This window comes from Micropterus dolomieu, linkage group LG11 (genome assembly GCF_021292245.1).
Source record: "Micropterus dolomieu isolate WLL.071019.BEF.003 ecotype Adirondacks linkage group LG11, ASM2129224v1, whole genome shotgun sequence".
In the NCBI taxonomy this organism is placed as follows: Eukaryota; Metazoa; Chordata; class Actinopteri; order Centrarchiformes; family Centrarchidae; genus Micropterus; species Micropterus dolomieu.
The window spans coordinates 30720904-30735781 of record NC_060160.1 but is presented as its reverse complement, the minus strand read 5'-3'; the positions used below and the strand labels follow the sequence as shown (position 1 = coordinate 30735781).

The 14878-nt window shown below is 41.8% G+C and overlaps 1 protein-coding gene and 1 long non-coding RNA gene across 3 annotated transcripts in view; one reads left to right on the top strand and one right to left on the bottom strand.

The window, feature by feature from the left end:
• LOC123979650 overlaps positions 1-5453 on the bottom strand; it is a 7640-nt gene extending 2187 nt beyond the window's left edge. Inside the window, exons 1-3 of the long non-coding RNA XR_006827275.1 lie at positions 5318-5453; positions 4473-4546; positions 1497-1635 (exon numbers count right to left, since the gene is read on the bottom strand). This is a non-coding gene — a long non-coding RNA (uncharacterized LOC123979650). The remainder of the gene's footprint in view (positions 1-1496; positions 1636-4472; positions 4547-5317) is intronic.
• The window catches only part of osr1 (odd-skipped related transcription factor 1), a 17966-nt gene extending 4810 nt beyond the window's left edge, over positions 1-13156 (top strand). Inside the window, exons 1-3 of one of the 2 annotated variants that reach the window (XM_046063674.1) lie at positions 5025-5063; positions 7558-8250; positions 12516-13156. In XM_046063674.1, the coding sequence (XP_045919630.1) occupies positions 7574-8250; positions 12516-12648 (810 nt within the window). In that variant the 5' untranslated portion in view covers positions 5025-5063; positions 7558-7573 and the 3' untranslated portion in view covers positions 12649-13156. Of the gene's footprint in view, positions 1-5024; positions 5064-7557; positions 8251-12515 lie in introns of those variants that run through there. The other variant, XM_046063673.1, reaches the window with a different exon arrangement.
• Positions 13157-14878: the final 1722 nt, after the last annotated feature.

The window sequence follows — 14878 nt, the reverse complement described above, 5'->3', positions numbered from 1 at the left end:
TATATTTCAAATGTTTATTTCATTTAATTGTGATGATTAAAACTGACAACTAATGAAAATCCCAAATTCAGTATCTCTGAAAATTTGAATATTACTTAAGACCAATACAAAAAAAGGATTTTTAGAAATGTTGGCCAACTGAAAAATATGAACATGAAAAGTATGAGCATGTACAGCACTCAATACTTAGTTGGGGCTCCTTTTGCCTGAATTACTGCAGCAATGCGGCGTGGCATGGAGTCCATCAGTCTGTGGCACTGCTCAGGTGTTATGAGAGCCCAGGTTGCTCTGATAGTGGCCTTCAGCTCTTCTGCATTGTTGGGTCTGGCGTATCACATCTTCCTCTTCACAATAACCCATAGATTTTCTATAGGGTTAAGGTCAGGCCAGTTTGCTGGCCAATTAAGAACAGGGATACCATGGTCCTTAAACCAGGTACTGGTAGCTTTGGCACCGTGTGCAGGTGCCAAGTCCTGTTGGAAATGAAAATGAAATGAAATCTGCATCTCCATAAAGTTGGTCAGCAGCAGGAAGCGTGAAGTGCTCTAAAACTTCCTGGTAGACGGCTGCGTTGACCTTGGACCTCAGAAAACAAAGTGGACCAACACCAGCAGATGACATGGCACACCAAACCATCACTGATTGTGGAAACTTTACACTGGACTTCAAGCAACGTGGATTCTGTGCCTCTCCTCTCTTCCTCCAGACTCTGGGACCTTGATTTCCAAAGGAAATGCAAAATTTACTTTCATCAGAGAACATAACTTTGGACCACTCAGCAGCAGTCCAGTCCTTTTTGTCTTTAGCCCAGGCGAGACGCTTCTGACGCTGTGTCTTGTTCAAGAGAGACTTGACACAAGGAATGCGACAGCTGAAACCCATGTCTTGCATACGTCTGTGCGTGGTGCTTCTTGAAGCACTGACTCCAGCTGCAGTTTACTCTTTGTGAATCTCCCCACTGGAAATATATCAGTCTGTGCGGAATGAATGTATACATTATACAAGTTTCACTTTTTGAATGGAATTACTGAAATCAACTTTTTGATGATATTCTAATTATATGACCAGCACCTGTACATGTCATTACTGGTCAGATTTGGCAGGGGTCCAGAGAAAACTACAGTGTCCGACATTGTTTTTGCATGTATACACCGACTCAACATTAATCTTAGTGACCTCCAATTGGCATAACCTGGAGTCATTACCGCCGACGTGAATAACAATCTTACTGTATTTACGTTTATCCTTACCCAGTTGTTTCAAATAAGACTCACTGTCGCCCGCTGTGGCCCCAGGGATGCACTTAAATATGGTAGCTGGCTTCGCTAACTTCACGTTTCTCAAAATGGAGCTGCCAATGATCAGAGTTGGTGTCTCAGCGGGTGTGTCGCTAGTCATCACATCAATAACAATAAGATTTCACTATTAATAGTAGATTTGTCCCAATCTGTGTTGACTGAACACTGTGGCTATGGCAAAGTTATTCTTAAACTCACCTGGAGGTCATAAATCCTTAGGATGTCCGCAGTGCCTCTGCTGTCTTGCCTGTCTGTGAGACCTTCTGCCTGTCCAGGGCAATCAATTGTGTTGCGTATTGTCAAGCTTGCAGCAGAATAGTTTGCATATGATCTGCATCTGCAAGCATACAAACACATACACACAAATGTATGTGGATTAATACAGAGTTTTCAACTTTGGCCTTCACAGAAAAACATAATGAATCAATTAGGCTACTTGTTTGAAGCAGGACGGCTGGCTATATGGCAAATAGAATACAGTTTTTACCCGGGACATGGACCACTGCATTGACACAGTGTTATGATCATGATTTCAGTCAGGTAATAAATAGCTCAAGGAGTTATAATGAGTTAATAACAGCTTTTCACACAGTCTACAGTAAAAAAAAGTTCTACAGTCTTCTTGGCTCTTGGTCACTGCCAATAATTCAGGTATCAAAAACAATCTGTGACAGTTGTTAATTGCTTCTTTTCATTTTAAAATGTCACTGTGAAATGTTGGCACCTATAGAAGCAACGTAGGTTTTTTTCACCATATGTCTGATTAGCAAGCCAGCAATTTACTGCAGGTACACAGTATCTAACACACAGGCAGGTTTATTTATTCTGTACCACTGAGGGAGGAAGGGACCCTTAACTTGCTTTTAATAATGAAGCAAAACATTCCTGTATGGTCCTTATAATGCCTTTAACTCAAGTCTTAAAAATCTATACAGTATAAAGCATTAAGTCCAAATACTCCTAAACCGTTTTACTCCCCCCGTGAGTTTGCTTCATTCACTCTGGTCGATGTTTACATCTCGCCGCACGCCAACGTTCAGCACGCACAGAGCATGCTGGCCGACCGGATACTGTGTGTGGAGCAGACAAACCCGGACTCCCTTGTTATTGTTCTCGGTGACTTTAACAGGGGAAAACTCAGCCAAGAACTCCCCAAATACAGACAGTTTATGAAGTGTCCAACCAGAGATGGGAACACTTTGAATCACTGCTACATCACAGTTAGCAGTGCCTATCACGCCGTCACACGCGCTTCACTAGGACACTCTGATCACGTGATGGTCCATCTTATTCCTGCTTACAGGCAAAAGCTAAAGTGCTGTAAACCTGTAGTGAGGACATCAAAGAAGTGGACTAGTGAAGCTGTTGAGGATTAGCAAGGAGGTGCGAGAAGCTAAACGACTGTACTCAGAGAGACTAAGAACCAGTTCTCTGCAACCGACGCCACTTCTGTCTGGAGAGGGTTCAGACAGATCACAAACTATAAACTCAAAGTCCCCCACTACATAAACGATTCTCGCCTGGCAAATGAGCTGAACCAGTTCTACTGCCGCTTTGAGAGTCAATCAGACACCATCCCCCGTGACTCATCTGCTCAGCTTCAGCCTCAGTCCACCACTTCTTACCCCCCCTCCTCAGAGCTGGCCAGTTCCACCCCCTCCCCCCCTCTCTCCATCACAGAGAGGGAAGTCAACTGTCTTTTCAAGAGGCAGAAACCCAGCAAAGCAGCTGGGCCTGACTCTGTCTCCCCATCCACCCTGAAGCACTGTACTGATCAGCTGTCTCCGGTGTTCACAGACATTTTTAACACCCCTTGGAGACATGCCATGTGCCAGCCTGCTTCAAAGCCTCCACCATCATCCCTGTCCCCAAGAAACCAAGGACCACAGGACTAAACGACTACAGACCCGTCGCCCTGACCTCTGTGGTTATGAAGTCCGTTACAGACCGACTCCTGGACCCCCTGCAGTTCGCCTACAGAGTCAACAGGTCTGTAGACGATGCAGTAAACATGGCCCTTCACTACATCCTCCAGCACCTGGACTCCCAAGGAACCTACGGCAGGATCCTGTTTGTGGATTTCAGCTCTGCTTTTAACACCATCATCCCGGCCCTGCTGCAGGACAAGCTCTCCCAGCTGAGCGTGCCTGACTCCACCTGCAGGTGGATCACAAACTTCCTGACGGACAGGAAGCAGCACGTGAAGCTGGGAAAACATGTCTCTGATTCCAGGACCATCAGCATCCCCTCAAGGCTGCGTTCTTTCCCTCCTTCTCTTCTCCCTGTACACCAACAGCTGCATCTCCAGTCACCAGTCTGTCAAACTCTTGAAGTTTGCGGATGACACCACCCTCATTGGGCTCATCTCAGGTGGGGATGAGTCCGCCTACAGGTAGGAGATCGACCATCTGGTGACCTGGTGCAGCCAGAACAGTCTGGAGCTTATTGCTCAAAAGACAGTGGAGATGGTCGTGGATTTTAGAGAGAGCCCAGCCCCATTCTCCCCCATCATCCTGTGTGACTCCCCAGTCACCAATTTGGACTCCTTCCGCTTCCTGGGCACCATCATTTCCCAGGACCTCAAGTGGGAGCTGAACATCACCTCCCTCACCAAGAAGGCCCAGCAGAGGATGTACTTCCTGCGGCAGCTGAAGAAGTTCAGCCTACCAAAGACAATGATGGTGCACTTCTACACCGCCATCATTGAGTCCATCCTCACCTCCTCCATCACCATCTGGTACGCTGCTGCCACTGCCAGCATCATTCACTCTGCTGATCGCAAGGTTCTGTTCTGGACCTGTACTCCTCGAGGACTCTGAGGCGAGCAGGAAAGATTGCAGCTGACTCCTCCCACCCCGGACACAAACTGTTTCAGACTCTCCCCTCTGGCAGGAGGCTGTGGTCCATCGGGACCAAAACCTCTCACCACAAAAACGGCTTCTACCCATCTGCAGCTAGCTTCATCAATAAGGCCCGGGTCCCCCACTGACACTCCCCCCTTACAAATGATACAAATGTCTCTGCGCATGTAAATACTGTTTCATCTCGTGTTGTGCACAGACCTGGAGCAGATTTAACAAACAATATAATTATTTCCCACTAGTCCAGTAAACAACATCATCATCAAATGCTGCATTTTTTCAAATACAATATTTTATAATTTATCTGACTCACCTGTACAATAGCTGCTCTTGCCAGTCAGGTGATAATGGGCATGATGAAATTCCTTTAGCAGCACTCTCTATGGTCTGTAATGGGCACAAAATACAAGAACACCATATTTTTATTAGTTTACAAAATAATGGCCATGTAAATACTTCTCACAAACACGAGATATGGGCGGAGTTTAATTTTGTGAGAAATAGTTTCTAAGACTTAGTTACCAGTTTATTAATTACATCTAGTTAAAAGGTAATACAGTCTAATCCAACATTCCTGCCATAAATCCTTCCTTCATGAAAATGATAATGTGCAGTATTTTGCTAAAATAACTAATAAGAATGATCATTTTGGAAGCTGCAGTTTGTTGTGCTGCAGTTGAAGTGTAGCACATGGACAGGTGTTTCTGTTATTATGTCCATCCCATTAATATCTGTGAGGCCGTGCTAAATAACAGAAATGTGTCTTGCATAACGCAATACAGTTCTCCTGTCCACATTTCATTACAACATTTCTACAGTAAAAAAATAACGTTACTCCTTTACAGATAACGTTACAGCCACTTGAGGCAACTAACGTTAGTCTCTGCAATAGAAGGGCTGAATGGTAGGACTTTCTGAGTAACGTTACCCAACATCTTACAACAAAGACGTTGCGTTTAGCAACAGCTTATAATACTTGAACGCAGAGTTTGACTGTCTCCACATTATACCGTTAGGGCTTACATAACTACAGCACTTGGTGCAAAGTTACCGTTAGCTCAGTGTGTTAGCCAGCTTACTTAAGTTAACGTTAGCCTTTCTGTTAACGCTACTGCTACTACGCCTGATAGCCGAAATTTAATTAACTTTTTTACTTACCAGACCAAAGCGCAGGTAACAAGGAGCAGCCCCAGACTTTAAATAATAACTGGTGACGACTGTCTGGCAAAGATTTCAGTCACTTGTATACATTAACGTTACTTTTTAGCTAACGTTAGTTAAGTTTCCCTTAACGGCTCTGGCCTGACGTTGGGACGTTGATGACGTCAGACGGAAGTGATAATGAATCAGAATTAGTTTCAAGTTTTCTTGCACTTTCTTTGAATTACAAGAATAAACAAACAATCTGTCATTTGTTTATCACTGGATCTATATAGTAAAATATTTTGGTTGGATTTTAACTATTATATGGGAAGGAAAACTTGACAAACAATTCAATTTCAGGATATAGACATTCTTATGTATTATGTTTTGTAGTTGTTAAGTAATGAGTAGGAAAAAGGTGCCTATTATTTTTTTTGTAAAGTTAGTTTTATTATTTGGAAATTCCACGTTCACAAGAAGAAATGGGCTGACTGACATTAAGAATACAAATGCTTTTAAGATTAATTATATGTTTGACAAATGTCTTATGATCCAGTATTTTGAATTTACTCTAGTATTTTCTTTGTGTTTTGTCCTCTTGTCTTTCATTTTTTTCTTTACTGTGTACATGTTACCCTCATATTGACAGTTTTGTATATACTGTGTTCTCTAAAATAAAAAAAATAACTTACAATTGAGCTATAAATATTTACTCAGAAGCATTGATCCTTTCTTTGGTACTATACCACATAGAACATATACTGTGTGGTAAATGTGTGGTAAATCTATGGTATAGTACCATAGGACATGTACTGTGTGGTATAGTACTATAGGACATATACTGTGTGGTAAATGTGTGGTATAGTACAATAGGACATGTACTGTGTGGTAAATGTGTGGTATAGTACTATAGGATGTGTACTATGTGGTAAATCTGTGGTATAGTACCATAGGATGTGTACTGTGTGGTAAATCTGTGGTATTGTACCCTAGGACGTGTACTGTCTGGTAAATGTATATTATAGTACCATAGGGCGTACTGTGTGGTAAATGTATGGTATAGTACTATAGGACATGTACTATTTGGTAAATGTGTCATAAATCTATGGTATAGTACCACACCTTCTGTGATACATTACCGCAGAATTTGCTTTACCTGTGGTACTGTAAGGTCGTACCACATGAATACCATAGGAACATTTTCTAGTACCACAGGAAATTTTTGTAAGGGGTACCTTAAAATTTAGCAATTGTTATAATAAAATATTAAATTTGATTCTTTTTTAAATAACATGTTTTTAAAAGGCAATTATTTAATGATGAAAACCAATAAGAAAATAGATAAAAAAACAAAACCAATAAAAATAGTATCAATAAATGTATCAATAAAACCCCAACAGTATAAAATAAATACAATATAAATGGTAGAAGGTAAAGACAAAGTTTATAATTTATCACTCCTTTGTCCATCTCTGGGGTGGATCTCTAATGCATTTAATTTACTATCTATAAAGATTAAACATTACAATTAACTTTAATCTTGTTCTTTTCAACAAAGTTTTGTGTTGGAGTTTGTGTTATTCTAAATTTTGACACCTAGATTAAAATTTTTACAGCAAATATATATCTGTTCCAAATATCGGTCATCGATCTAATTGGCTAGTAATAATCGGGATTGGGATCGGCCCGGAAAAAAACATACAGTATCGGTTGATCCCTACATCAAACCAATCCCATTTAGCCATCCCGCAGTCTCGTATGAAAACAAAGGTGATCGTGCCTTTTCATTGGTGGCCCCGAGACTGTGTCGGCAGATCGCCGCACTGTTCAGACTACACAACTTGCCGTCTTGTGACAGGAGTCTTGAAGTCGTTGTGGCGTTCACACTACGTGACTGATTAGTGACAGGGGGTCACACACTATGCGAGCTGACAGTGGCTGTGTCACCTGATGGCTGGCAAACCACGTTTTGTCAAGAAAACACAAGTGAAATGTGAAACGGGAAATGATACGAACTTACACACGAAACAGCTGTTGTTTGTTATTATAGAAGTAGCAATTTTAAAGACAAATAATCTGGGTCAAAGGATGGATTAGCACATGCAGGTAGCAGGGATTGTCTGAGCTACAGAGAGCTGGAGGGGAGTAAAAATTGTTTTGAGGGCTCCTCTCTTTAATGCATTCAATTATAAAAGCGGTAAGAATAAATCAACGTGACTTGCATGTTCTCACCTGGTGTTTTTTGTCTCTACCAGAGTTTGTGTAGCAGCCATGGGCAGCAAGACTCTGCCAGCACCAGTCCCTCTCCACCCATCCCTCCAGCTGGCCAACTACTCCCTCCTCCAAAGCTCCACAGGCCTCCAGCTGCCAGCAGATCATTTCCACAGCATCTATAGCTTCAGCGCCTTACACGCCATCCACCTCCACCAGTGGACCCTCGGCTACCCGCCTTTGGCCCTGCCCCGCTGCACAATCTCAAAGTTACCTGCCCAGTTCTCCTCCATGGCCTCCATCCCTATATTCCCTCACCTCCTGCAGCCCAAGCAAGACTCAGTGAGGTTGCTGCAGAGCTCCAAGAACAAGCCTCGCTTTGACTTTGCCAACCTGGCAGCAGCAGCCACCCAGGAGGATCACCTGAAGGCGGAGGACCTGAGCATGGCGGGTGCTGCTGCTGCTGCTGCAGCGCAAGCTTCATCTCACCACCCAACCTCAGCTAGTCTGGGATGCCTCCTGGACGTGACCAAACTCTCCTCACCGGAGCGCAAGTCCAGCCGAGGACGACTGCCCTCCAAGACCAAGAAAGAATTTGTCTGCAAGTTCTGTGGCCGCAATTTTACCAAATCCTACAACCTTTTGATCCACGAGAGGACGCACACAGACGAGAGGCCATATACCTGTGATATCTGTCACAAAGCCTTCAGAAGACAAGACCACCTCCGAGACCACAGGTGAGAACATGTATCAAAGCCTGTCAAGTCAAATCATATACAGAACTAAACATTGTATTTGCTGCATGAATAAAGGTTCCTTTCTGGAACTGTCAATCTGACAAGATGTCCGCTTAATGCAGCGATTGGCTAGGTGTGGTAATCTTTTTTGCAGTCTTCATAACTCTGTCACTTTTTATGACTGCTAGAAAGTGTGTGATGTTATACCCCATTTGTGTAATTAGGTGTGTCTCATCCCTTTCACTATTCAAGTTTAAGGCCTATTTTAACCACATTTCCACAGAATCAGCAATCAATCAAGTTCCAGACACCACCGTTCTCCAAATGAAGACTTGTGTATTTTACAAATAAGAATTTGTTTCTTTGCTCAGTCAGATGTTCTGTATTTAGTGGGGCAGCTGGTTATTAGTGATCGGCTCTGACGTCATCCGAATCAGCATGTATGCATAAATCACAAAAAAAGCCTCCAATTTAGAGACCCACACCCACTCCACCTCCACCAGCCCCTGGAGACTATATTGACGAGGACGGCTGCTTTAATTCAACAGTTTCACTCTATGAACCTGGACTGTGTGTGACCTTTTGTATGTGTAGAAGAACACAGAACATTATTAACATTAGATCCTGAGCAATCTTGGGTGTAGCATGTCTAAACTACGTATGAATTTCAATAAATTTATGAGAATTAATACCCAATTATGAATTTTAATATTCAGAAATTATTAATCCATAAAAAGCTCTCGTTTCGCAGGGGCACCATCGGAGTTATTAACCTAGAGTCTCAGGACCTCTAGGTAGCTTTTAATAATTATACAATTATTCACCAGTGATCAGTTAGTTAATAATTGCTCAATTATCTTAAATCAATCAGTCAGTCTCATATCTAAAGGGTAAATTCTCTTGGCAGGGACTTAGAAGTAGGCAATACACACAATTCCCTGGTTACAGAGAATTTATTAACTAACTAAGGTGATAAAAAGGTGGTTAAATACATCAGAGAAATAAACAATGGCTAAACAATGAGAATGGAGGTTCGATTGTGGGAGGATTTGACTCATACGGCAGAGGAGAACTAATGAAAGTAAGCTATGATAAGCTATCTATTTAGGAGTTAAAAAGACAATATTAACACTATGGGACATCCCTGACCACAGAACGCTTTGTTTGGTCTTACTGCTTGTGTTTCTCTCCACGGGTTGCTCGTAAACGGCCTCACACTGGCAGAGTCTGTGCGTTCTCATTTAGGACAGCTTCAAGCCGCTGGCCAGTTGCTTTCTATGACAGGGAATTGCTCCGGGGTCCGTCTCGGGGAGGCTTATTGAAGAAACTTGTCCGACCTCCACGGGCTTAGCTCGACGTATAAAGCTTAAAAAAAAGAACTTGGTCGTTCTTAAATTAACTAGTGTAACTTAACGGACTGATAACTTTTAACAAACAAAAGAAAGAAAATAAAAACAAGTAAAGTTGCTGTTAAACGAGGGAAAAATTAATGTCGCGGAACTTCGCATGTGTAGCTTCAAGTGAAACAAAGACTTTGTTACGCTGTTCGAAGAGGGCATGCCAGGTGCGTGCCGACGCGCCGTTGAAGAGCCTGGAACAAGCCGGCAGACAAGAGGGAAGTGTCCAGAGAGCAGAGTGGAAGAGAACGATCGACGTCGTGTGTCGCTCTTTTGTTGTCTGGGGCGTGGTTCCCCAGAGGGCAAAAGGAAAAGAAAATCTATTTGTGCGTATTATAATCAAATATTTTCCCACAATCAAACCTCAATGGTCAAACGGTTGTACCGTTCTAAGTTTAAGCATTTGGTAACAGGAAAACAATTGGCAGTAATTAGACCTTAAAAGATTAGCATTTCAGAATGATGGCATGTAATACTTATTTTGTCCACTTGGGGGAGCTCAGGTTACATGACAACAGCTTAGATTAATCCCAAAACAATCTTCTCAGGAGCTGGAAAATTTAGTTAGTTAGCCTTAAATTCAAGCTGGTAATTAATAGAGTATAGTATGACATTTCTTTATCATCATTCCTAAAGGTGTTGTCAGAAATTATTGTGAACAAGCATTGGTTACACATAAAATGAAGGAGTGTCCTTAACCTTGCTGAAAATTAAAACACTGCAAAAGTAACTTATTTAGATTCTTTTCAGCAATAATATCAAAAAAAGATAGCAACAACATGGTAACATAACTACTCAAATAGAGGCAGTGCCACTACTAACTTAGCAAGGATCATTATTTGAAGAGAACAGTTTATAATGAAACGTTTTAGTTCAAGAAGGCAGGAGTTGTGTCCCCTTTTCGCATATCCTGGCTTATCACGTTTGCACATCAATCTTTGTTTGCATAAGGGAGTTCAGGTCTGTGTCTCTGGTGTCCTGGATTTTGTCACACCTGGGTGTGAGGAGGAGTACCCCTTTGATGACAGCTAATTAAGCACAGAACAAGGTCACTTGCCATAGTTACCTGGGGGGGGTTCAGTTTAGGGTTTCCTGCCCCCTTTCTTTAAGAAGAGTTCTGATAGGCTTTTTAGGAAAATGCTAATCGCTGGTTAATGTCCCTTTTGTCAGTTTAACAGTCAGGCAGCGCGTTATCAGGCTGCGGAATCAAAGGTGCCAGTTTTACGATCAGGCTGCTCAGGAATAGCACTTAGGGAAAGCGACCTTTCAATCCCCCCTCCTTTGGGGTCTCTTCAGCCATCTGTAGAGGGATGATAATCAAACACCCTCCTCCTTCTGTCTGGGAGAGAAAAGAGGAGTTGAGTCTCCAAATTAGTTAATATAAAATGCACAAATCCACACTGTTGTTCACTACATGGGAGATTTAAATATGAAGTTATGCTGCTCTGCCTCATGTGTAAATGTACACAGCTTCTCTCTCAATGGGGAGATGTGTTGGGCAAGTTACTGAGGAAGTGTTATAAGTTACTTTTCACTTTTTACTTCTTCAAAAAGTAATGTTACTTTACTTATTACTGGGTATTAAAAGTAACTACTCACGGTACTTTCACTACCGGTTGGCAGTTGAAAGCTTTTTGCTGGTCGCACAAAGTTTACAATGGACGACAATGTCTTTAGCATCTTTAATTGTGACTAACTCAAAATAATGGCAATACTTCCAGCTGTGGAAAGAACCAACACGTTCTCACTCCCGACACGTCACCTACTGACGCTTGGTCAAGGCTCTTTGGCATCACTTTTTAACGATTTGCAACAAATTTGCAACGTCCTGTTAGACTTTCAAAATAAAACGCTAGCGTTGCGAAACATCGCCATTTTGAAACGGCACATTATCAAAGTTGTGAAACGTTGCAATTTGGTTAGGTTTAGGCACAAAAAGTACTTGGTTAGCTTTAGGCAGCAAAACTACTTAGTTAAGGTTAGAAAAGTGAAAAGGGTTTGAGTTAAAATAACTACGTCACTTGCGTAACTTACTTAATTTACACAGCTTGCATAACTTAAATAAAACTATTTAATGTTGACTTTTTGTTTCACACGGGACACAAAGACCGCTCTCCTGGTTCTCGAAGTCAGGGTTCTGGCCCTTCATCCATCCCAACCACCTCCTTACTCTGTCTTTTCTGTTAAATATCATATACCTACCTTCACTATCAAAACTGACGCTACAGCGCTTCCCCCACTGCGTTGAACTATATGATACTATAGGGATCCCCAGTGCGTTACAAACTGACGCCGATGGGTCTTGACTATGCGTTCATATGTGACGAGATGGGAGTGAGAATGGGTTAAAAGAATGCCTCTCTCCCTCGTTCTCCATTCTTCCTTTAACTGGACTCCTAACTCCTATAACTAGCTTCTGGACTTGAACTGCCCCTGACTTGCCGCGCAGTCGCACATTCACATCAAGGACAACAAAACAAGTGGCTTTCTGGTAACGCAGTAACGCAGTGTAACTTGGATTAATAACTTTAATATTAGTACCGTTTGGAATTCGTAATCCCTTACACAACTGGTTACTGGGGAAAGGAATAATATTACTAAATATATAAGACTAAATGCCTTATTCAATATCATGTTTATCTTTTGCTGACATTATTCTAATTACCAAATATCTGGTATTGTGGGAGGCTACTCATTTGGAGGACATGTTTGAAGGGTCATGAAGCCTGACATAGGTGGTAAATGGAGCGGGGGGAGAACCTACACTACATCCTGAGCCACAGCCACCCACACTAAAGTGATGATGTTCTGAAATGTGACATGGCTCTTCCTAAATACTAACTGCTGCTTTGTTGTGTTCCCGAATAGGTACATTCATTCCAAAGAAAAGCCCTTCAAATGTCAGGAGTGTGGGAAGGGCTTCTGTCAGTCCAGGACTCTGGCTGTCCATAAAACACTACACATGCAGGTCAAGGATCTGAAGCCAATCAAAGTCAAGTGATGCACTCTGCCAGCAGGGAAGGGACGTAGACACAACATAAAACAAGAATCAAACACAATCAAAGACTTTTTCATCTCGGCTGCTTGGGGCACAGCCCTCAGCCTCCATGGATTACTTCTCAAGGATTACATGTTTTACCAGCCAGTTCTTAAAGAAATAATACAGAAATAAGCCTTAATGTAGAAGTGTATGCTTCGTTATCAAAGCCTGATTTGGTAGAGGAGCCAGTGGAACGAGAAATGGACCTTAAGGAAAAGGTCCTTGTGGCGCTCAGGCGCTTATATTTCAAAGCAGGACACAAGTTATATGCAATGATCAAAGCCATGTTAGCATAGACACATTTTCTTGCTTGTCAATACCACATTCCAATGTTATTTTTGTACAGATACATTATATCAGAAATGTATTTTTGCACTTTAATCGGTTTATTGATTATTTACATGATTATTCACTGGATTTTTTATTTTCAAAATGAATAATCATTTCTAAATAAAATATTTTACTGTAATTGGTTGGCTGTGTGTCTGAGCATCATGAGAATGACACTGATGATGAGGATGATGACAGTGACGAGGTGTCACCAGTCATTCCCTACTCAATCCTTAGCCTACATGTGGACATTTTCTCTACTTCCTAACTCTAGATAACATTAAAATATTTTAAGGGAAGAATGGTAACAAAAGCTAAATTAAACCTTAAAAATAATGAACAAGAAAAAACAACTAGAATGGTAATTTCCTTAAGAAAATGCGTGTGAGAGTTGTCAGCTGTTAGTTGTGACTGCTACCAAAGCTGCTACCTACTGCTCCATCAGCAATTTAAAATCCTTTAGCGTTACCTACAGGTAAAAGAATCACATTACACGGACTAATTCAGTTAAATATTAAAGCAGCCAGCGTGAAGCGCGTCAGACAGTGTTGTACTTAAAAGTCACTTCCTGTGTCCTCTATGTGGTGCAAAGGAGCACCCAGTAACGATACGTTATGTCCAGTACATCATGTTGAGGAAATTTCTTTTAATCACATAATGGATGTCACACAAGGCTTACTTCCTGTTGCCAGTAGGTGGCGCTATGACTATAACTGAATTTTGGCATGTTTGTCGTGTTGGGGGCAAGACCATTATCAATCCCATAAAGTTTGGTACAGATGTGAGCGACAACGTCCTGTTTCATGGCGAATCATTGATATTCCACGCCACGGACTGCCCCGGTCGACCAAAACTCACCATTTGTACAACATGTGATCATTGATGGGATAAGACTGCACAGCAAGTATGCACGGACTAATTCTCTAGGAGGAGTTTGTTTTAAATGTGAAGTGTGTAAATCACCAAATATGACAATTAAATCCAAAATGGCCGAAATCTCGTTGTTTTTTGACCCTCCTGGCGTGTGTTCAAAATTTTGTAAGTTTTCAAGAATGTTAAGGCCGTCAAGAAAGAGATGTATATGCGGAAACATTTCTTCAGTTTAGTATTGCAGTCAACATGCCTTGCCCTCGACTCAAACAGTCAATCTTTGCGTTGTCAGGGCAAGCACTACTACGCTGCTCAGACACACTGGTTCAATGCTGATTTTAACTTTCTCTGGTTTTCATGGACAAGAAATGCCTCTAAAGCACCAACAGAGGGCGCTCAATGACCAAACATTCCTGGCACACTACTGTTTAACTTATAATATATATTTTATTTGAGGTCCAGTCTACTGTTGAATAAAATATATAGAGCTATCAACTATTTTAAGGAAACACTGATATCCAGGTAAACATTGATTGCATTTCAATTCAATTCAATTCAGTTTTATTTATATAGCGCCAAATCACAACAACAGTTATCTCACAGCGCTTTTCATAAAAGAGCAGGTCTAGACCATACTCTGTGATGATATTTACAGAAGACCAACAGTTCCCACCAAGAGCAAGCACTAGGCGACAGAGGCAAGGAAAAACTTCCTTTTAAGAGGCAGAAACCTCGAGCAGAACCATGGCTCAGGGTGGGCGGCCATCTGCCTCGACCAGTTGGGGTGAAGGAGAGAGAGAGAGAGAGAGAGAGAGAGAGAGAGAGAGAGAGAAAAAGAGAGGGATGTAAGGAGAGAGAGAGGGGAGGGAGGCAGCCTACACAATATACACACAGAGGTACAGACAGCGAAGGTAATGTTGCTATAGACTAAATGAAAAATGGTACAGATATTTATAATAGTGTTAATGGTAACCATCGTAATGTTAATGAT